Here is a 22,803-nt window from a genome sequence, read left to right on the forward strand (position 1 = left end):
AGCGCGCTGCGATGGACTTTCAAACTTAGAAGTAAGGCCAGCATCGAGATTCGAGCTGGTTGTTTACGCAGTTGTTCCACAACACTGTATTCGCTATGCTTTAGAAACTTTAAAAACTCCTTAGCCTCTTTGTAACAGCCAAATTTTTCAGTGGTGTCGGAAATAGTGATTTGAGATCACTAAATCCGACGAGTAAGTTTAGAAATTTTAACAAATAATAATTATAGGCCAAGCGCGAACTTAAAAGAATTATTTTTAATTAGTGAATTTTGAGATTTTAAAAGAATTAATCAGGTAAATTGGGTTGAAAACGAGGTATCGAGACCCCAGATTCATAAACCGAGCCATAAATATTTTATAAATATTTATGGAGTATTATTAAGTTAGTATTAAAGTTTCGTTAGAAAATTTTAACGTTTGGTTAGTCAATTAATTAAAAAGGACTAAATTGAAAATAGTGTGAAGTTTATTAAATTGTGATTAAATAGTTTAAGTGATTAAAAAGGAGGGATTTAAAAGGCAATTGGACCCAAATTGTATAGGCTGGATGGTTGGGCAAGAAAATCAGCAAAAAAGACAAGGAGAAATAAGGGCAAAACGGGAAATTTTACAAATTAAACATATAAAACAAGACAAAATTGAAAAATCTAGAGATATCATCATTTTTCTTCAGCAAAAATGCCATGGGAGGTCTGAAAGCTGCTGGTTTTTCATACTTTGACATATGTGAGTTCAATTCTTGCCCTTTTCTTTGAGATTTTTTATGTTTTTGTGACTTTTACAATTAGGTCCAAGTGTTTAATTCATTAGTTTTTGATTTTATGGACAAAATTAAAAGCTATCATTGATAAGTGTTGGCTATTTATGATGAAATGGAATTAATTTTAAGCTTTGATTTTGTTGTTTGATGATTTTATCAAGTAAATTCAATAGAAATTGATTTTAGGACCTAATTGTGAAAATGTTGTGAATTAAGGTTTAGTGTTAAAATTATGACTTTCAAAGGTTGTGTAATAGTTTAGAATGATGGAATAAAATGTTAATTAGAAAAATTAGCTTAATATATGGGCTAATTGAGCAAGGACTGAATTGTATGACTTGTGAAATTTAGAGGAAAAATGGTAATAAACATCTTGAACTAAAACAGCTTTGGACAGCAGCAGCAGGTTAACTTTGAAAAATCACCATAAATTTTAAAAATCGAATTAGAGGATGAATAATATATGAAATTAAAGCTTATTGAGTCTAGTTTCTCATAGAAGAAACAATGTAAGCAATTGAATTGTAAATTATGAGATATAATAAATTTTGTGAGACAAGGTCAGGATGAATTCGGGTTCCCCTGTTTTGACTTTGGAAAATCACCCAAAATTGGAGAAAATTAATTAGAGGCTAAAATTTATATGCTTAGAATCTTTAATGAGTCTATTTTCAATAGCAATCAATAAGAACATTATCCGAGTTCTGTACTGTGATATAATTAAATTTTAGTGAAGAGAGGTCAGAACTGTAGGATAGTGAAACAGGGGAAACTTAAATGAATAAACTGTACTAATTGGATAAACCAAAAATTTTGAAAATTTATGGTGGAATTATATGTGAGTCTAGTTTCAGGAAAAATTTACGGATCTTAATTTGGATCTCTGTAGCTCGAATTATAAATAATTTAGTGACTATGACTCGTGTGAACAGTTTGATGTGAGCATTAATAAGTAAATTGTGAAATCGTACTTACAAGAATGTTATATACATTAAGGATGTGGAATGGAGAGGAGGACGAGGAAAATAAATGATATATGTTTATAAGAAAATAGTATGAGAACGATACATATCATGACATGTATATATATGACTAGTTTCAATATGATGCTTGTTGGGTATGAAGTTGGATTGAAATGTGTAAGGCAAGTATTTTATTCTGCGCATCTGAAATGTGGTATTTTATAAAGATATGATCTAGCTTTAAATACGAATGCTTGATGATTAAGCGAAAAATTTTATAAGAAATCAATTGAGTTCCGACTTGATTTTAATGTTCATGTTGGGCTTCGAGGGCCTAAATAAAGGTTGTTATATATATATATGATCTCAGAAAGTGAATAGCAATGTTTTGATTAATCTGTAAATGTTCTGTATGTACTGGTAACTTGTAACATTCTGTAACCTTGTTTCGACGACGAATACGGGTTAGGGTGTTACACTCCTCTTCGTTGACTGGCTCATTAACAAGAAGTTTAGATTTGGCTATTTTCTCCTTCATTTCTTCGACCACTGGGGCTTTTCCTTTTATGGGTCCTACTTTCTCACTTGCTGAATCGTAGCGTCTCCCGCTACGTATATAAGAGCCCCTATCTTGGTCCTCTTTTGAAGCGTCAACCAGGTTTTCTTTTTCTGGGATCGTCACATTACAGTCGTAATTTCATGGGACCCTCTTACTGTCTTTATAGGGGAAGACTGCAGGTCTTTAGATTATGACTTTCGGTGGCATTTGCACTCCTGCTTCATTACTTTTAGGTCGTGATATGATGACCATGGGGTAGTTAACTGTTTGGTTCTGCACCGTCGATTCTCCCTTTGTCGTGTATATATCTTCCTCTCTGGGGTTTTCGGTTTCTTCATAAAACTCCATTTCTCTATTGTTTATCATGTCCTGTACGAGGGCTTTGAACTCCACACACTCTTGAATTTCATGCCCCACCTTATTGTGGAACTCACAGTAGTTCCTCTCTTCTTCAAATTCTTCTCTCGAATCCAACACGATTAATCCTCTCTTGACCATTTCCTTCCACACCCGTCTCAATGGGGTCCTGACCTCTGTAACCTCGTATTTGATCTTCTTGGTTTCGCCTTCACTTATCCCGTTTACTCCTTGGTCGGTATGATTAGGGAACAGGTTTCCTGCTACATTGGGTACGGTTGGGTCGTCAAACCTTACAATCCTCATTTTAATGAGTCTTTCAACTAGCTTCTTGAATGCGGTGCAATTTTTGATCGAATGCCCGGTGATTCCCGCACGGTATTCGTATTGAGCGTTTGTGTCATAACCTTTAGGAAACAGGGGTTGCAGTGGCTTCAGGTAGAAAGGGGACACTACATGAGCGTTGAATAAGTTTTGGTACAGCTCCCTATACGCCATGGGTATAGGGGTGAATTGTGGCCTTTCTGTGTTCTCCCTCGCGTTGGATTCTGGTTTCACAGTGCTGTGTTGATTAGCGGTCACCGTCTTTGGTTGGTTTACGGTGAGTGACTTGGACTGACCATTACTAAATGTGCTTGTGTTGTTCACTTCGTTATCTCTTTTCCTCGGTGCCGATCGTTTGGTACTTTCCCCGACTTCAATTTTGTCGCTCCTCACAGCATTTTCAATCATTTCGCCTGTCATCACTATGTCTGAGAAGCTTTTGGTGGCATTCCCCAACATATGAGTGATAAAAAGAGCCTTCAAAGTGTTGATAAAGAGCATCATGGTTTCTTTTTCTAAAAGCGACGGTTGAACTTGTATGGCAACTTCTCTCCATCTTTGCGCATACTGTCTAAAAATTTCATTTGGTTTCTTCTCCATATTCTGGAGAGTGATCCTGTCGAGAGTCATGTTCGTCACATGACTATACTGTTTCATAAAGGCTTGAGCTAGATCTTTCCATGAATTAATCTTAGCACGACTCAATTGGTTATACCATTTAGATGCTGCCCCAACCAGACTGTCCTGGAAGCAGTGAATTAATAGCTGGTCATTGTTGACGTATCCCGTCATTCGCCTACAAAACATAGTGATATGAGCTTCAGGGCAGCTCTTTCCATTGTACTTCTCAAATTCAGGCATTTTGAATTTGGGGGGAAGGACCAAGTCTGGGACCAAACTCAGGTCCTTACTTTCAATCCCGTGATGGCTATCTGCGCTTTCCATTGCCCGAAATTTTTCCTCTAGCCATTTACACCGTTCCTCTAATTGCTTCTGTGATTCTATCCTTGCCTTTTCTTCTTCTGTAACTTTATCTAAATCGAGAACAAACGGATAATTTGGGTTATTAACAGGGTTAGAGCCTGAGCCGACTTAGAAATTTATCGGTATCGAAGTTCCGACCTAAATCTGCTGAGGCCTAATTGTCACAGATGGTCTTTGTAGATTAATCTCGGGTTGTATCAGTACATATGTGGAGTGAAGCTGGGAGGATATTGGGGGTCTTCATTATTTTCCCCTACATTGTCAATGAGACCCTTTCCTTTATCCATTCTTCCCATCAACAATTGGGACAACTGACTCATCATCTCTCTTTAGGATTCCATCATTTGCTCTTTCATCTCTTGCTGAATTTTGGCTAGCTGTTCTTGCATCTGTGACTGCATTTGTTCCTGCATGTCCTTTTGTATTTGCTCCAATTTCTCAAGTCTTTTATCCATTAACTTGGTCTTTTTCCTTGTACCATATGGGTGCGTAGTTGGTTGGTTTTCGTTGGTTTCCAGATTACTGAAATAATTTTAATTAATCAGAAACTTTTTATGACCTTTAATGCATAATGATGTGATGTAATGCAAATGCATGAATGCAAAGGAGGCATCAATTTTGATTCAATTCCCTTTAGAAAACTTCACTAGAAAATAAAATTATTTACATAAAGCTAAGTTACAAATAAAACTTTGCTCTAGTGCTCAAAGTCTTAATTTTCCTAAGCAACGAGGCTAGCTCCTGCCCCCGATTTAACTCTAACTCGTACTTCACGTTCAGTATGTCTGCTTGTACCGCTAAAGCTTACAAGTAATCGGCTACCTCCCGAATCTGGGTTATGGCTTCCCCCATAATGTAATCCCTGTTTCTAACTTGATTTTCCGTATAGTGAAGCTGCTCCTTCCAACACCCCTCACTTGCTTCGAAAAACTGAATCCGCATCTCACAGTTTTGTAGTAACGCTTCTAATTATTCTATTTTTCCTTTCATTTCTTTTACCTTACTCAAACTTGCCCTCAACTCCATTACAGTATTACGGCTTCGGTATTGATGAAGAGACTTCTTGAGTTCTGCCACTCTAGCCCTTAATTCACCTCGTTCATTTCTACTTTCTAACAGACTCTTCTCTAAATCTTCATTTCGTGCTTGAGCTTCTCGAAATTTCCTTTCCCATCGGTCAGCTTTGGTCTTTTCCTCCCGAATTTCATGGCGCCATTGTTTAGAAGTTTTACCTAACCCCGTAGTCCTCATAGACAGGCGTAACTTCTTATAATCTGTCTTCAAACTGTCTAGATCTTCTTCGGCCTTACCTTTCCCTTTTCTCCACTTCTCAGCCTTTGACCTCTGAACATCAATGTCTAATCTCAGATGCATCTTCTCTTCCTTTAATTGTTCAATCTTTTTCCCAAGCTCAGAACTCTTTTTCTCGAAGTCTTACTTTATAATTTTCAACTCTGACGGGGCGATTTGTAATTGTTCCACCATAGGTCGAGTATCTTCCAAGCTTGGCCTAGGAACATTATCATTAACCCTCTTTCTAAACCATCCATTGTATTCAGGTGTCACCATGGAACCAACAGCCAACCTCTTCATCCAGCAAGTTTGTTTCCAAGTATCCGATAGTTCCCGAACTTTCTTTTTATAGTGTTCACCTTTATATGGGAAATCACACTGAGCTAGCCCGTAAGTCTTGGATACAAACTGTCTCGATTTATACTATCTTAATGCAAGCAACGAAGTATACCCAGTAGCTCCCCAAATCCCTAACAACGGTACCCAATCAAAGTCCACACATTGGTGCAGGATATCATCAGGAACCATCCAATAAGCTCTCCACTCTATGTCCCCCTCCTTTGAGATATCCTCTCTCCTTTGTATGGTTGCCTCCTCCTTTAACGGGGAATAACCTTTAGAAAAGACCCTGTAAGAAACCCTGTCTACTGTTCAAAAATGTCCATGAAACCACACCGTCAACAGTTGTGCACATCCCATAAACTGCCCCTCACCCGTCTTCCGACACATGCTCAAGGACCTGAACATCTCGGCCAATATTGCCGGTACAGGTGTAATTCCCTTCTCAAGATGATCGAATAAGTCGGTGACTGCCTCATCCACGTGCCTTAAAGCCTTAGGAAAAATTACCAATCCGTAGATGCTTAAGGCGAAGATATCGAAGCTCTTTCTTTCATATGGATGCGTTAAAACCAAATCTCGCAAATTCTCCCAAGGGATACATTTATTATCTCTCTTTTGTTGAATCCGAGCAGTGACCCAAGGCTTGCTCATCCCTGAAATGTTAATCAATTTCTTCGCGAAAGTCTGACCATTAAAGACCTTGGCATAAGCTCTTCTAACTTGAACTTTCAGACACCTGAGCAGAGTAGTATATTCCTCCACGGTAGGTACTAAATCCACTTCCCCAAAAGTGAAACACTTGTAAGCAGAATTCCACAATTGCACCATAACTTGGATCAGATGCTTGTCTACCCTAATATCTAGCAAGTAGGATATATCACCATAGCTTTGATAGAACAACTGTTTGGTCTCTTCATTCCAACGAGCCCATATATCTCTCAACTCTTGCAACTCATTCTGTGCTACATTGACGCGAGTGAATTCCTGCAACTCTGATATATATTATTCTGCCAAGCTATCCCCTTTCTCCGATTGTAATTTCTCTGACCATGCGCGGACGGCTGTATTATCCTCAACTTTGTCATTATCCTCAACTTTGTTAAGAAATTCATTTTCCATGTGAAACTTTCTAACTTAGTAATCGAATACAAATCAACATCTCCTTTAGTATGCAATGTCATGCAAAACAAAATCAAACAAAACACAAGTTAGGATCAAATAATAGTGATAAAATACAAGCGCAGAAAAGATAATTTTAACACATATATGGGCGAATACTAAGGCTTGATGCGGCTCCACCCAAGGGTAGCTTTTAAGGTTCGCTATATGTGGTTCGGTTCTAGAGATAAGATACCTGAACCAGCAGATTCCTCAATCCTCACCCATTATAGGCTCATATGGATCGAGTTCAATTCAGGGGAATACATTTCCCTATGACCATGCGGAGATGAAAATCTCACGAAATCATAAGTACGGATGTATCCCGGAAGCAATCCACTAGCCCATGCGGAGGTGAAAACCTCACGAAAGCATAGCTTCTTACTCCCACTTAAGAGGTGTGACCACAGCGGTCATGCAATGCAACGCAATAAGACCCGAACCATAACGATCATACAATCAAATGCAATCGAAAGAAACATGATTTTTAAAACAAATTTTCAATTTTTGACAAAAAAATGGTAAATAATCAATTTTATGGCTCGACTCTCTTGTGTGGTATCCCCAGTGGAGTCGTCAAGCTGTCGAAACCACCTTTATTTTTGAAAACAAAAACGTGGACTGACTTTGAAAATGAAATATGGAGTCGCCACCAATCTTTTTTTGTTTAGGTGTGATTGGATCACCAAGAAGATTGGTCATTTTAATAAGACATTTTGGTTTACTAAAATAATGATTTTGGTCTACGAAATTTGAGAAAACGGGTTCGGGAGTCGGTTACGTATGAGGAAGGATTAGCACCCTCATTACGCCCAAAATTGGTACCAAATTGATTAAATACTGTCCTTATGCCTGAGATTTAAAAGAGTTTTTGAAATGTGGTTCCTTTTATAATCATTTGAATAGCTCAAGTTGGTCATCAAAATTCTCTTGTTTCAGAGGAATACAACATCATATCCAGCACGATAGGAAACGATCCTTTATACCCTCGAAAACAACGATAAATTTTGATTTTCGAAAGTTTATATGTTGAAAATTATAAAAGGATGCCCGATTATTTAGTCCAACGAAAAATTGAAGCCCAGCACAGTAGGGTACGATTCCTCGAATTTCTAAATATTGAACATTGCCTTGTTTTAGAATTTAGAAAATGTGAGTAAAATTCCAAAGGAATATTCGATTATTTTGAACAAACGGAAAATTGCAACCCAGCACGATAGGGCACGATTCTCCGAATTGCCAAACATCAAACATTTCCTTCGTTTTAAAGAATTTTTAAAGACATGAGTGAAATTCCAAAGGAATATTCTATTATTTTGAACAAATGGGAAATTGCAACCTAGCACGATTGGGCACGATTCCCCGAATTGCCAAGCATTAAACATTGCCTTCGTTTTAAAGAATTTTTAAATGAATAATTATAAAACTAGCTTAAGACGCATTAATTCGACTTGAAATAAAATGGGATACTTAGTTTCTAAGAGTTGGAAGTTATAAAGCAACATTTGTAAACCAAGAGGAAAAAAAATGAAAACATAGGATAACATGTATGCATAAAATACGACAATGGATGAATGAAGATAATATAACTTATTTAATCAACTAACAAAACAATTAAATATAATTAATCTAAAAATATAACTCAATGTTCGAGCATGTATGGAGAATGATTGACATAATAATACAAAAACGAATAAATGATATGCAACAACAATCTATGGAATAATATATAAATAAAAACAATCAAAATACAAAACGGTATAGAAATTAAGAGCTACTATGAGGCTAATCGATATAAAAATTATATATTTAAAAGATCATAAGTGAATAACACATGCAAAATTTGAAATAATTTATATATATAGAAACTAAGTATATACATAACTTATTATTGAAATAGATATTATAAAAGAGGAAATTTGAGTCAAATAATGGACATAAACATTTTAAAGATGTTGCATCCATTTAAAGTTGACAAATGTATATATATATATATATATATATATATATATAAATAGTATTTAAATGTGAGACTTTAAATCAAAACAATATGTAATAAAATATGTTCAATAAAATGACTCATACATAAAAATATATACGGATAAATTTAAAAGAATTTATAAAATAAATTAACATGGGACTTAATACGTACATAGAATTAAATTAATTTTATTATAAATTATATATATAATAGACTTAAAAACATACCTTTATATGCAAAGAAAAATATAGGTATAAAATACATGATTTTAGTAATGTATATAGATTAAACAAAGGCATCAATATATATATATATATATATATATAATAGTAATAATAATTCAAAAAATATATTATGTAGGATTATATGATAAAATATAAGAATAAATTTAAAAGAAATTATATGTATAAAATAATATAAGATTAATAGTATGCATGAAATAAAATTAACTTTATTATAAAGTATGTATATATATATATATGTATAATAGTGTATATATATAAAACATTTACATAAAATAGTATACAAAATGTGTAAATACGATTACCAAAATTACAATAAATAAGTAAGCAAATGATACAAATGATACAATTAATACAAATAAATAAACACGACTAAAAAAAATGTGATGAATCTAAAAAACCTAACTGAAATCAAATTAAAATAAAGAGGGTAATTTACAAATAAAATAAACTGTTGATAATAAAATGAGGAGCCGTGTATAACACGCGCGAATTCACAGGGACTAATGATGTCAATATCCCCGATCCTGAAACGCTGCATTAAGGCATGGACTAAAATGAAAATACACGCACATTTTAAGGTTGAATTAAAAAAGAAATAAAGCGAATAGCAAACGATTGAACCACTGCTCAAATAGGGAGGACCAAACGCACAATTATCCCCTCTCCGCGGAATCGCGCGGATCCTAGGGGTAAAGGATCGGGTCGGGCTGAGGCTCTTTAAGTAGAGTCGTTTTGAGGCCATTGATATTGGCCAAAACGGTGTCACTTAATGCTCTCTATAACAGCTAAAACAAACCCTAATGAAGCATTTAGCCACTTACACAAAGAAGGAAAAAGAAAAAAAAACAACATTTCTCTCTTCAATATTCGACCGACCGATGGTCTTTCAATCGACTGTTCTCCTGCCTCTCCTTTCGACTCATACAATGGTCGATCAAGGCTTCATTGAACCAAAAGTTCGTGGATCTTGTGCACAAGCCCCAAATCGCTACTTAGTTTCGATCGTGACGAAACAAGCGGGGATTCGAAGATATCAAAACCCATATAAGTTTATTCCTTTTCTATTAGTATAATCGATCCAAAAAAGAAAGTAAGTAAGAAATGTAAGAGGGAAATAAGTGAGAAAAATAGTGAATAAATCACCTTGCTCTGTTTTTTCTCTATTCTGATTGCTTTCTATTGCGCTTTTTCGTGTGTGTCTAAACTTACAAACGATGAAATCCCTTGGCTTTATAGCCGAAGGGATAAAAATCATAGAAAATAAATCAAAAAATACAATATTCTTTGTTTTTTGTTTTTGATTTGCTGCGCGTTTGTCCTTTTTTGTAGGTACAGGGTGTGTTTGGCACATGAACAGGGGCTGTGCTAGTGTACGGAGGCGTGGGCGTGGCGTGGCTGCTGAAGCGTTGGAGCGTACGGCGCTGGGGTCTAAGGCTGGGCTGTGGCGCGAAATCCTCGCTAGGGTTTTCAGTGACCAAAGTTTTGGGTCATTTGGGCTTGTTTTGGGTATTGGGCCATTGTATTTAGACCGTTTGGGTTAATTTGATTTTAGGGTCTTGAATATTGGACTTGGACTGTGGACAATTATTTTGGTTTTCTTCTTCATCTTTTTTTTTTTTGTGTTTTTAAATTGTTTATTTTTAGTGCTGGGCCTGGGCTAAAATTGGGCATTCCTGACATTATCATTATTTTAAAATGTTTTATTTGATATTTCTTTATTTATTTGTTTACTTGCTTACTATTAAATTTTTAATTAAACTTTTTAATTTTTAGTTTTAGTTTTTTTAAATTTTTAATTGGCTTTTTATCTTTATTTTATATTTTTCTTATTGTTATATTATTGCGTTTATTATTAGTATGTTACGCATATTAGCACCGTAATTCATTTTTTTTACATTTTGCTATAAAATCGTGTTACATTAATTTTTACCCAATACATAAAATTGCGTTTGTAAAATAAGCAATCTTTCGTATTTTGGAATTCGAAGTCGTTCCCTAACTTACAGGGTTTCGATTTTCTCGATGAATCCAAATAAACAAACGTTTTTTAAATTATGAATTTTAAATATTCTCGGAAATTAAGAAAAGATCGTGTTCTAACTCACGGAATATGATTTCTTTCTAAAGCCGAAATAGTCGAACACATTTTAAAATAAATTTTTTGGCGTTTATTCACGTATCAGGAATTTAAGACATTGTGTCCCAACTTAGGGACGTAATTCTTTTTCTCGATTAACGTGAAACATATCATTTTCTCGAAAAATTTTCAATTAAATAATATTTTAACAAAGGATCGTATTTTTAAAATCTTTTCAAATTCTCAATGCTCGACACCAAGGCAATAATTAATCAACTAGGTACCAATTTTGGGCATTATGAGGGTGCTAATCCTTCCTCATACGTAACCGACTCCCGAACCCGTTTTCTAGATTTTACAGACCAAAAAAGCATTGTTTTAATAAATCAAACCGTTTATTAAAAACAACCATTCTACAAGGAGACCCAATCACACCTCATCAAAAAAGGATTTGTGGCAACTCCCATATTTGTTTTCGTTTTTAAATAAAAGTTGAGCCCGTTTTACAAAAAAAAATGGTTTCAACAAACATAATATAAAACATTTTAAACTTGAAAAACGAGTTGGGTCAGGCTTGGGTCTTGAATGTTAAGCTTGAGCTCGACCCATATTTTAAATGAGTCTAATTTTTTTGTCTAAACTCATTTTTCGAACTTAATATTTTTCCTCAAACTCTTCCAAAATTTGGATGGACTTTTAGGCCTTGGTAAGTAACAGGTTTATGACACGCTGCTTGTATTATACACAAGTTTTATGATACCCAGATGATGTTGATAAAAAAATTATATAACAAATATATTTATATAAAAATTAAAATATGATGTATTGGTATTTAAAAATTTAAGATGCAAAACCTAGATAGTTTTTTTTTATTGAAAATATAAAAAGAGAAGAAATACTTTGATATTTATATAAAAGATATTTTAATAAAATCGTAAGAGGAATTAAAATCCAAAACCTATTAAAATCAAACTAGGATTCAAATTTTAATAAACCAGTACTACTAGAATTCGCAAGAAGAGCTCCAAACAAAATAAATTTCGAGACGAAGTCCAAAAGCATTCAACTTTCAAAATCTAACAAAATTAAGCACATCCTTTTGTTTGTTTTCTTTAGTTGTTGCTATTAAATACTCAATTTTTCCAGATTAATTGGAATTATCATCATAATTTGCAGTCATCTCAATATGGGCACTTCTCGAGGTCTCAAAATATGCTGTGGGGTGACTGCAATTTTCATAGTTATGATTGCTATAATTTTCACTATTTTGGCCTTTACTGTTTTCAAACCCAAGGACCCAGAAATCACAATTTACCCTCAGGGCCTCGGAAACATTGGTTTTGGTTTAGGAGGGATTTCGAATTTAAGCACAGCAAACGTTAACGTCTCGGTAGCGATGATCGTCGCCATTGACAACCGTAATTATGGGAGCTTCAAGTTCAAGAACGCGACGGCTTTTGTAAACTATCGTGGGGATGTGGTTGGCACGGTTCCGATCGAGCAAGCGCGGGTTCCCGCACATGGGAAGCTCAACATCAGCACTGTAGCGGCTTTCATGATGGATCGGTTGATTGCAAACGCTTCGTTTTGGGCGGATGTTTTGGCGGGTTCCGTCAACTTGTCGACGGATGCGACGATGCATGGGAAGGTGACCATATTTAAGGTTTTCAAGATTCAGGCATCGGTTCCTAGCAGATGTGATATCACCCTTTTTATCCAATCTCAAAGCGTTGAGTCGATTTGTAAGACCAAAATTAAGCTCTAAAATGGTGGGAGTAAGTTGGGATTCAATATCATATCCGTGTTGCTTGATTGTTTTATATGATTTTGATTCTACTGTTGTTTCTGTGACCATTGTCAAAGTGAGAAGGCTAGATTTTAGATCAAAATATCAGATTACAAATGGATTCGCCAAATTCCTCTCTCTCTCTTTTTTCAGTTATATACTATATTATTTTTGTTTGTATATATACAGCTTCCTCGAAACCAATTTATTAGTTTGAAGAATTTAAGAAAATATAAACCGGAGAGTTGTTATTAATTTTTTTGCTAGGTATGATCAAATCATCTACAGAATTATCTTTCAAATTGTGAAAAATCTTTTTAAAATATAATTTTTTGGTTTCCGTTGAATTCTAGAAAAAATTTTGAGTTTGAATGAAAATTTTAGCACTGTTGTGATGCTCAAAATTGATATCTCAAAGTCGGTGATGCTCAAAATAGGCAACTTTGTGAAAAATCTTTTAAAAATATATTTTTTTTGGGTTTGTGATGAAGTCCATAAAAAATTTTGAGTTCGAATGTGTAATCCGTGTATGCAATAAACAAGTAAATAGAATAGAATCAAAAAGAACGAATACGTAAATTTTTCGTGAAAAAACTCCTCAAAAGTGGATAAAAAATTATGGGCAAAAAAAGATTTCACTATATTAAAGAAGAGGACAAAAGATGGTAAGAAGAATTGGATTTGCGGTTGATTGATTGATTGATTGGTTGGATTTAAGTTTGAATACCATAATTATTAAAGTGTGTTCATGTATGTTTTACTCTAACTAAGCATGATTGGTATAATCTATATATGATATATGATATGTTAGAATAGGAAAAATTGGAATAAAAACACGAAATAATATGTATAGGTAGGGGTGATTATTCGATCGAGTTGAGTCGGATCGAGTCAAAAAATTTTGAGTTAGTCGAGTTGACGAATCCTATTTTAGCAACTGAACTCAATTTGAATTTTTTTTCGAATCGAATCGAATCGAGTCAAAAAATTTCGAGTCAAGTCGAGTCGAGTTAATGAATCCTATTATTTGTACTCAATGTTGCGCTTACATGAACCGATTTTTTAACTAGGAAACGAAGTATAAAATTATTTAACAACATAAACAATATAATTGTTTTGCCTTTTAACTTAATTAATAAACATTTATCAAAACAACATAGTTTTACCTTTTAACTTAATGGTTTTGACTTTTAACTTTAGAAAAGGTAAACATTTATCAAAATGACGTAGTTTTTCCTTTTCTTATTCGGATTTTCGGATAACTCGAATTTTGTAATTCACATTCGAGTTAAACCAAAAAACTTATTTTTTTTATCGAGTTGACCCAAATAACTTGATTAACTCAAATAACTCAAACTATTTAATTCAAAATTTAAAAATTTTATCGAGTTTTTCGAATCGAATTGGATTTTTCTCACCCCTATGTATAGGTATCAATGTGTCATATGCAGGTTGGGCTTATTTTGTTATCTTTGCAATTGAGTCTTGATTTTTATGTTATTGAAATCCCTAAATGCTATGAATTGACTTGAAATTTTGCATGATTAAGTCTTATTTGGATAATTCCATAATTTTACTCTCGATTCTACAAAAGGTTTTACTATAATATTTTACTAAAATTATGATTTAGTCCTTTAATTTTATTTAAAAATTAAATGAGTTTTACTTATTAGTTCTAGAATTTTCTTTCAATTATCACCCTTATTAAATTATTTTATACTATACATATGATTTAATTATTGAATTACTGAATGTTACTTATGCCATATGTTAAATAAGAAATGTATATTAGGCTTAATGGTTTCGTGTATCTAAGTCATTTTATTAGAGTTTAATAAGGGTGAAATGAATTAAAATATTAATATTGAGACTTGCCTACAGTATTAATTGTTATACACAGACTAAGAGGAATGTGCTGAGAACTATACGTTAAATAAGTTAATAAAAAATTGAGTAAATATGTAAGCTAATAAAAAATATATAAGTTGAGCCTGAAATAAATATATACAGTTAAGAAATAAGACTAAACATGAAGTAGGATTCAAGTTTAATAATGGGCAATTTACTAAAAAAAGCCCTTTTATATCATTATTTATCGAAATGGGTCGATTTTTTGATTATTTACCGGAAAGGGCGATTTCCCCCGAAAGTGCATCCACGTCAGCATGAAGTCAGGGGACGTGTCAACAAAACGCTCCCCTAGGGACGTGTTTTGCCCTTTTTTTAGGGTTAGGATTTTTTTGATTGGTGTAGGGTTAAGGTTTAGTTTAGGGTTTTTAGGGTTTAGGATTTTAATGTTTTAAGGAAAAAAATAATTAAATTAGGGTTAAGGGTTAATTAATTAAATTAATTATTAAATTAAAAAATCAATTAAATTAGGATTGAGGGTTAATTAATTAAATTAACTATTAAATTAAAAAATCAATTAAATTAGGGCTTAGGGTTTTTAGGGTTTATTAATTAAATTAACTATTAATTACGGAAAAAAGCTCCCACGTGGAAGCTCTTTTCCTACAGTAGTATCTGAAAAAATAATTTTGAAAAGATATTTCTGAATAAATAGTGTCAAAAACGCTTCAAAAATGATGCACTGCCAGTAAAATTACGGAAAAATGCTCCAACGTGGATGCTCTTTTGCTATAGTAGTATCTGAAAAAATAATTTTGAAAAGATGTTTCTGAACAAAAGTGTCAAAATGCTTCAAGCAAGATGCACTGTCAGCAAAATTACAGAAAAAGCTCCCACGTGGACACTTTTTTACTACAGTAGTATTTGAAAAAGCGTTAGACTATAAATGAGCCAAATTTCATCCTCAGGTTGCATAAGTTACAGTAAGAGAAATTGAGGCTAAAGTAAAATAGAAACTGAAGATGAGTGAACATATTACTGCTGTTATTTACTATGATGGCAAGGTCCGAGACACTGAGAGCGGTGTTGTTTTTTATCGGAGAACACAGCGCGACTGCTTTTTAACCAGAACATAGATTTGACAGAATTTCGTAAAAGAATTTGGCGTAAAATCTTTGGAACAATGCCAATGAAAGTTTTGTCTATTAAGTATCGATTTTGTACTTCGGTTGATCCTGTGAGATATGACTCATTCGACATCAAAGGTTCTCGTAGCTTGGAGGCAATGGTGTAGACTCATCTTGCTAGTGGGTCACTTTATCTTAAGTTATATGTACAATTTTCATTTTAAATGATGTATTCGAGACTTCAACATCAAATGCTGTTTGAGAGGAATACACGACCCCTGCCCGACACTCCGTTAGTGGGTGGCAAAACACGGAAGCGCACGTGTTTAGTAGCAGTATGGAATATAAAACCCCTGCATGACACTCCGTTAGTGGATGGGACATGCACCTCGGTGGGTTGATGTTTAATATTGGAAATACGTACTGAAGAGTGACATCAACTTCTAGTGGTTGGCAATCTACATTGGATTGGGGACGTTATGAAACATCTAAAAGAAGGGATAAAGTACTCCCTACAACATCTAACGACGAGGGGACCTTGTTCGTTGCAGATGATGGTGGGTCGAATGATGAGTCCAATGTGGATCCACCTCGAGAGCCCAGCCCCGATGGTGTAGAGGTTGGATTATTTTCTGAACCAGAGCCTCTTCTAACCATATTTGAAGATGTTGAAGGGGGTTCAAATGAAGAAGAAGAAGATCCATGATTCAGAGCATACTCGCCTCCAGCCTATATACATCGATCTATCTCAAGATGATACGTTGGAGTTTTCAGATCTACCACACAGAAGGAGTGACCGTACAAGTTCGTCATTAGATTCGGGTGAAATAGAAGTTGGTAGGGAGTTTTCCAATAAGGATAGTTTTCTTGGTGCATTGAAACAACATAGCATCATGAACGGGGTTAACTACAACGTGGTTAAATCCAAATCCGACAAGTTTGAGGCCAAGTGTGTAGTGCAAGACGGTACATGTTCATGGAAAATCATAGCCTCATTAAGGAAAAGGACAAGCTTGTGGGAGATAAAAAAAGTACAAAGATCCACATACATGTGTTGGCGGTAAAATATCACTAGGTGTTTAGGGTTTTTGAATAATACTGTTATTACGTAATGTTACATTATTTAATATACTTCGTTGAAAAGTGTTTCACAAGATCATCCCAATATGGATTCAGATATGTTAGCTAACTTAATACTACCGACGGTGAAGGCGGATCCGAAGACTTCAGTGCCGGTCTTAATTGCCAATTTTCGTAGCCAATTGAAGTACACACCCTCTTGCCGCAAGGTTTAGATAGCTAAGCAGAAGGCGTTGGAAAAGACATGGTAGGTGGGACGCTTCATATAATGAAGTGTGGCAGTGGTGTCAGGTGCTGGAGAGATATGTCCCAGGTTGCATAACAGACCTTGAAACAATACCTATGTACTACAACGATCGATTGCTCCGTGGATGCCAAGTGTTTAAGAGTCTGTTCTAGAGTTTTAAACAATGTCGAGACACATTTATATACTGTAAGCCATTGGTACAAATTGACAGTACCTTTATGATTGGTAGATGTACCCATAAGTTATTGCTAGCTGTAGCACAAGGTAGCAGTAGGAGAATCATTGCAATTGCGTTTGCAATAACACCGGCAGAGTCAGTTGATGACTAGGATTTCTTTCTTTCTAGGTTAAGGAGGCATGTCTGCCCCCAACCTGATATATGAGTTATATAGAATGGGGTACTGGAATACTAGTCACAATTGAATGACAATGGAGCCAATGGCATCGCACACACCATCGGTATTGCCTAAGGCACGTTGCGTCCAACTACTACAGACAATATCAATCTACAACTGAACGATGGCAAGTGACCAACATGGGTATTTAAGGAGAATCATTCTAATTACGTTTACAATAACACCGGGGAGACAGCTGATGACTAGGATTTCTTTCTTTCTAAGTTAAGGAGGCATGTTTGCCCCTAACCTGATATATGCGTTATATCGGATAGGGGTACTGGAATACTAGCCGAATTGAATGACAATGAAGCCAATGACATCGCACACACCATCGGTATTGCCTAAGGCACGTTGCGTCCAACTACTACGGGCAATATCGATCTACAACTGAACGATGACAAGTGACCAACATAGTTATTTAAGGAAAATCATTCTAATTGCATTTGCAATAACACCAATGGAGTCAGCTGATGACTAGGATTTCTTTCTTTCTAGGTTAAGGAGGCATGTCTGCCCCCAACCTGATATATGCGTTATATCAGATCGGGGTACTGCAATACTAGCCGCCATTGAATGTCATTGAAGCCAATGGCATCACACACACCATTGGTATTGCCTAAGACACATTGCATCTAACTACAATGGGCAATATCGATCTACAACTGAACGACGGCAAGTGACCAACATGGGTATTTAATCTTTATTAATATAACTTCGTTTGTAATATTCAATATATTCTTAATGGAAGAGTGGTAAGTAATTTTCGTTATCAACTTATATTGGCAGGGTATGAGATAAGTAAGGACTGCTTTCCTGAGATGTTAGTGGTTTTGCGTTCAGTTAACAAAGAAGGTGCAAACTACCTTTGTAACATACCTTTCGAGCAGTGGACACAAGTATACGACGGCAGCTTACGATATGGTCATATGACCTCAAACTGGCTGAATGCATAAATTCTGTTATAAAAGGAGCGCGTCATTTGCCGATAACAGCCGTTGTGTGAGAGACATATTTTCATTTAGTGGCACTATTTCCAAAGTGAGCAACGAGTTATAAAGGCCAAATACAGGAATGCCATGTATGGTGCGCGAAGGTATTGCGAGAGATTAACAAGGCGAAGGCACGAGCCAATACCATGCACATAGTGTGCCACGATCGCAACAACCTATGGTTTCATGTGACGAAGTTTGACGGACCGAACCAAGGTACTATTGGCAGGCAATATCGTGTACACTTGAAAAATAGGACATGCAACTGTGGGGTGTTTGATGCACTACGGTATCCATGCGCTCATGTAATTGCAGCTTGTCAGAATCTCTGTCTGGATCCCGTGACATATGTCGACCAAGTGTACAAAATAGAATACATGTACAACGTGTAGAAACACGGATTCCTACCGATCCCAGATGAACGTAAATGGCCGTCTGTATCGCTTGCTCCATTTAAGCTATTACCGGATAGAGAATTGCGTCGCAAACTAAAGGGTCGACCTTGCTTGACTAGAATACGTAACAATATAGATATTCGAGAAACAACGAACCAACAGAGGTTGTGCGGATGGTGTAGGAACCCAGGCCATATAATTCGATCATGTCCAAATTGGAATAGTTGATAGTAGTTGTAATAAAATTATGTTGCATTACTTATATTTTATTAAAAATATTAAAAATATTGTTGTATTCAAAATAACATTTATTTTAATAAAATTATTGGCTAATTTAAAAGAACATTTATTGTATTAAAATTTAAAAAGTAAAGTACAATTAAAATATTAAAAACAACTTTTATTTTATTAATTAAAACTATATAAAAATAAATATAAAAATAATAAAAATATTATCTAATTAAAAAGAACATTTATTTTAATAAAGTTAAAAAAGTAAAGTACAATTAAAATATTAAAAACAACTTTTATTTTATTAATTAAAACTATATAAAAAATAAATATAAAAATAATAAAATATTAGCTAATTAAAAGAACATTTATTTTAATAAAGTTAAAAAAGTAAAGTATAATTAAAATATTAAAAACAACTTTTATTTTACTAATTGAAACTATATAAAAATTAAATATAAAAATAATAAAAATATTGCCTAATTTAAAAGAATATTTATTTTAATAAAATTAAAAAAGTAAAGTACAATTAAAATATTAAAAATAACTTTTATTTTATTATATGAAACTATATAAAAAAAGTTTCTACAAATATATTAAAAAAATCAATGTTGGTGCCGGTCGAAATTAGTGCCACATGGGGGTCGTCGACGGTTACGCGCTAGATTCCTCCTTAGTTCAGCTTCCGGTGGGGGTTGTGGTTGCTCCGGTGGGGATTGTGGTTCTTCCGGCAGGGGATTTGGTTATGGGTGTTGGGAGGATGACACACCTTGATAGAATAATGAATGCAGAGGTGTTTGCATCACCCATGGTAGAGGTGTTTGAATCCAATAAGGCGATGGGGAATGGTAAAAAGAAGAGCTCCCGAACCACGCCTCGTGCGATCCCTCATGCGACGGTAGCTTATTGATTGGCGGTTGACTCGGAGTAATTGGGAATAGAGTATTTGAGCCGGGCCATGCATTCCAACCTACCACAGGACTAGGAAAAGGAAACATAAAAGGGTTAGGATACATATAAGGGCTAGGATACACACCTGGCATAATCTGAAAAGGCTGTGATATGAGTGTCATCGGTTGAAGTGTTAGGCTAGGTGGCTGTGTGGGCGCTGTTGATAGGCCTGGTGATTGTGTGGGCGTTGCTATGGGCACGCGTCACCATCCCTTCTTTTTAGATTTAAAGGGCCCCGTCGTTCCCTTTGCACACGAATTGTCGTCGCCTCTCCTCTTCCGACAGTAAATATGGTTTGCCATGGATCCAAAACCATGGCGTGTATTCCGACACGCAAGCTAACTGAGGAATGATGATCGGTTCCCGAGTAGGTATATATTCATACCGATTTTCCCACATTTCGATATATTCTGACCAGTGTCTCGCCCAATCCGTATTTAATATGTAACACCCTAAACCCACATACATGCTTATAATTCAGTCAAACTTTACATTTTAAAAGTGGTTAGCATGTATCACTCAGCCTAAATAAAATATAACATAAATCATATATTTATACGTATATGTAACAATTTATGCATTTATAGAACATAGTTGTATTAGTAATTTCATCATTGAGTATTAAACTTATTTATTGAAAATCATGCGGATGCACAAACTTTATAACAATTAAAAAATGTCAAGGCCACCCCTTTTTCTTAATCATGTGGCATTTATACTTTAGCTTATGTGAATTTCACATATCATGTATAATTACAGAGATCAATAACAAGCATTCGGTTGCATATAAAAATCTAGCACATATACTTATCAACTATAAAGTGAAAGTATGCACATATATATATGTATAGTCATGTAAAATTTTATCAATGTGCCATAGCCGAATGTTAAATACCCATGTTTTTTCATTTCCAAAATTCTCATCATAACCTATGATCCAATATGTCTAAGATATTATAATAATTAAATTAAATACTATACATGTAATTAATCTAGTCCTTTCGGCTATCATGCATTTTTCTTTCACATATGTGCATAGCATCTATAATATAATCACCTTATACACAAGTAAAGTGTAAATAAATATTTAACCAAAACAATGTAGCCGAATATCACAAATACTCATGTTCTAGTAAAAATTATAATGGTCAACAATTAATTGCAAACATATGTCAAAATTTTTACTTAATAAACATATGACCGAATCACAAACCATCTCATTTATACCTATTCCAAACATGAATCTTACACACTATGTAATAACTTATCAAAGCATATTTATCTCACATCTAAATCTAATAATTTAATCTTTAATATGAAACTACATAATCGTACCTTATTAAAACACACCAACCGAATGATCATTTACTCAACCTAACAAGAATCATATTCAAAATCCTTGAATATACCTAGGTATACATGTTACGGTCAAATGTGCATACCACATCCAAGTCATTAATCAACTTTAATACACCACCAAGTACATAGCATAAATACTACTCATTTATAGTACAAAATACCATAGCTAAAATGAACACAAACCACAAGCAAACATAACCAATCCCAAGCAAGATGATTAAACCATTTTCACATGGCATATATATACATTCATTTCCAAAATATTTAACCTCAAAACCAGCCTATACATGCCATAATTCAAGTTTAGTTTAAAGGTACCAAAACAGTAGATAGTGTGATGAACTTGGCTGACGATTCCCCGAGCTTGCAGTTTGACTTCAAAATCTATAAAACAGAGTAACGTAATACGCATTGTAAGGTACCATAGCTTAGTAAGTCATAAGCAATAAACAACTCAATAACATATTTGATTCATATTAACTAAATGACATGCATTAGCATTATTAACCACCTAAGCCGAATACAAATACAATCATTTAATATGATATAAATTGTAACACTCCTAACCCGTATCCGTTTCCGGAATAAGGTTATGAGTGTTACATAAATCAACTTCCACACTAGTAGCCTTAATAACTACACATCCATTTACTCTTTTATGCAACTTAAGAATCATCAAATGTCATCCCATGTTTAAATAATACCTAGGTAGTCGAATACACAAATTATGTATACACATGTTAAGTAACATTTCAATAATACAAAAATTTATTCATTCATATGCCGAATACACATATCCCAATACACATGAAATCCTCAATTGCATTGTACATGATTTACAATACATATCTATAGTACTATCTTACCTTATCTCAAGTAGATATCAAGTTAAATCATACCTGGCCATTTAGCTTGCATTACACAAACCGTACACAATTTACTTTTGCCCGATGGACCATTCGAAATTGGTTAGGACACTCGGATAATCACATAGATCATACAATGCCAACGTCCCAGACGTGGTCTTACATGTAGCCACATATCGATGCCACTGTCTCAAACAAGGTCTTATTCGTAAACACATATCGAAATCACAAATCAATGCCATGGACTTACTCGCACACATATAATAGTATCCTATGTCATGACATATGTATCCTAGCTATTCTTAAGGTTCATACGGGATTTTCGGACGTCACAACTCGATCGAAACGAATTCAGTAACTTAGTAACCAAACCTTTAGACATTCAACTATATCATATATAATTTCTGACATTTCATAACAGCATATGTATTTAATATTTAACTATAATTAAACACATTTATTTGCTTATAAACTTACCTCAGAC

At 34.5% G+C, this 22,803-nt stretch overlaps 1 protein-coding gene across 1 annotated transcript; it reads left to right on the forward strand.

Moving 5' to 3' along the window:
- Positions 1-12,207: 12,207 nt before the first annotated feature.
- On the forward strand, positions 12,208-16,509 carry LOC128285493 (uncharacterized). The gene is made up of 2 exons (XM_053022968.1): positions 12,208-12,784; positions 16,235-16,509. The coding sequence occupies exons 1-2, from the start codon at positions 12,229-12,231 to the stop codon at positions 16,507-16,509; spliced, it is 831 nt and encodes a 276-aa protein (XP_052878928.1). The 5' UTR covers positions 12,208-12,228.
- The last annotated feature ends 6,294 nt before the right edge of the window (positions 16,510-22,803 follow it).

This window comes from Gossypium arboreum, chromosome 12 (genome assembly GCF_025698485.1).
Source record: "Gossypium arboreum isolate Shixiya-1 chromosome 12, ASM2569848v2, whole genome shotgun sequence".
NCBI classification, from domain to species: Eukaryota; Viridiplantae; Streptophyta; class Magnoliopsida; order Malvales; family Malvaceae; genus Gossypium; species Gossypium arboreum.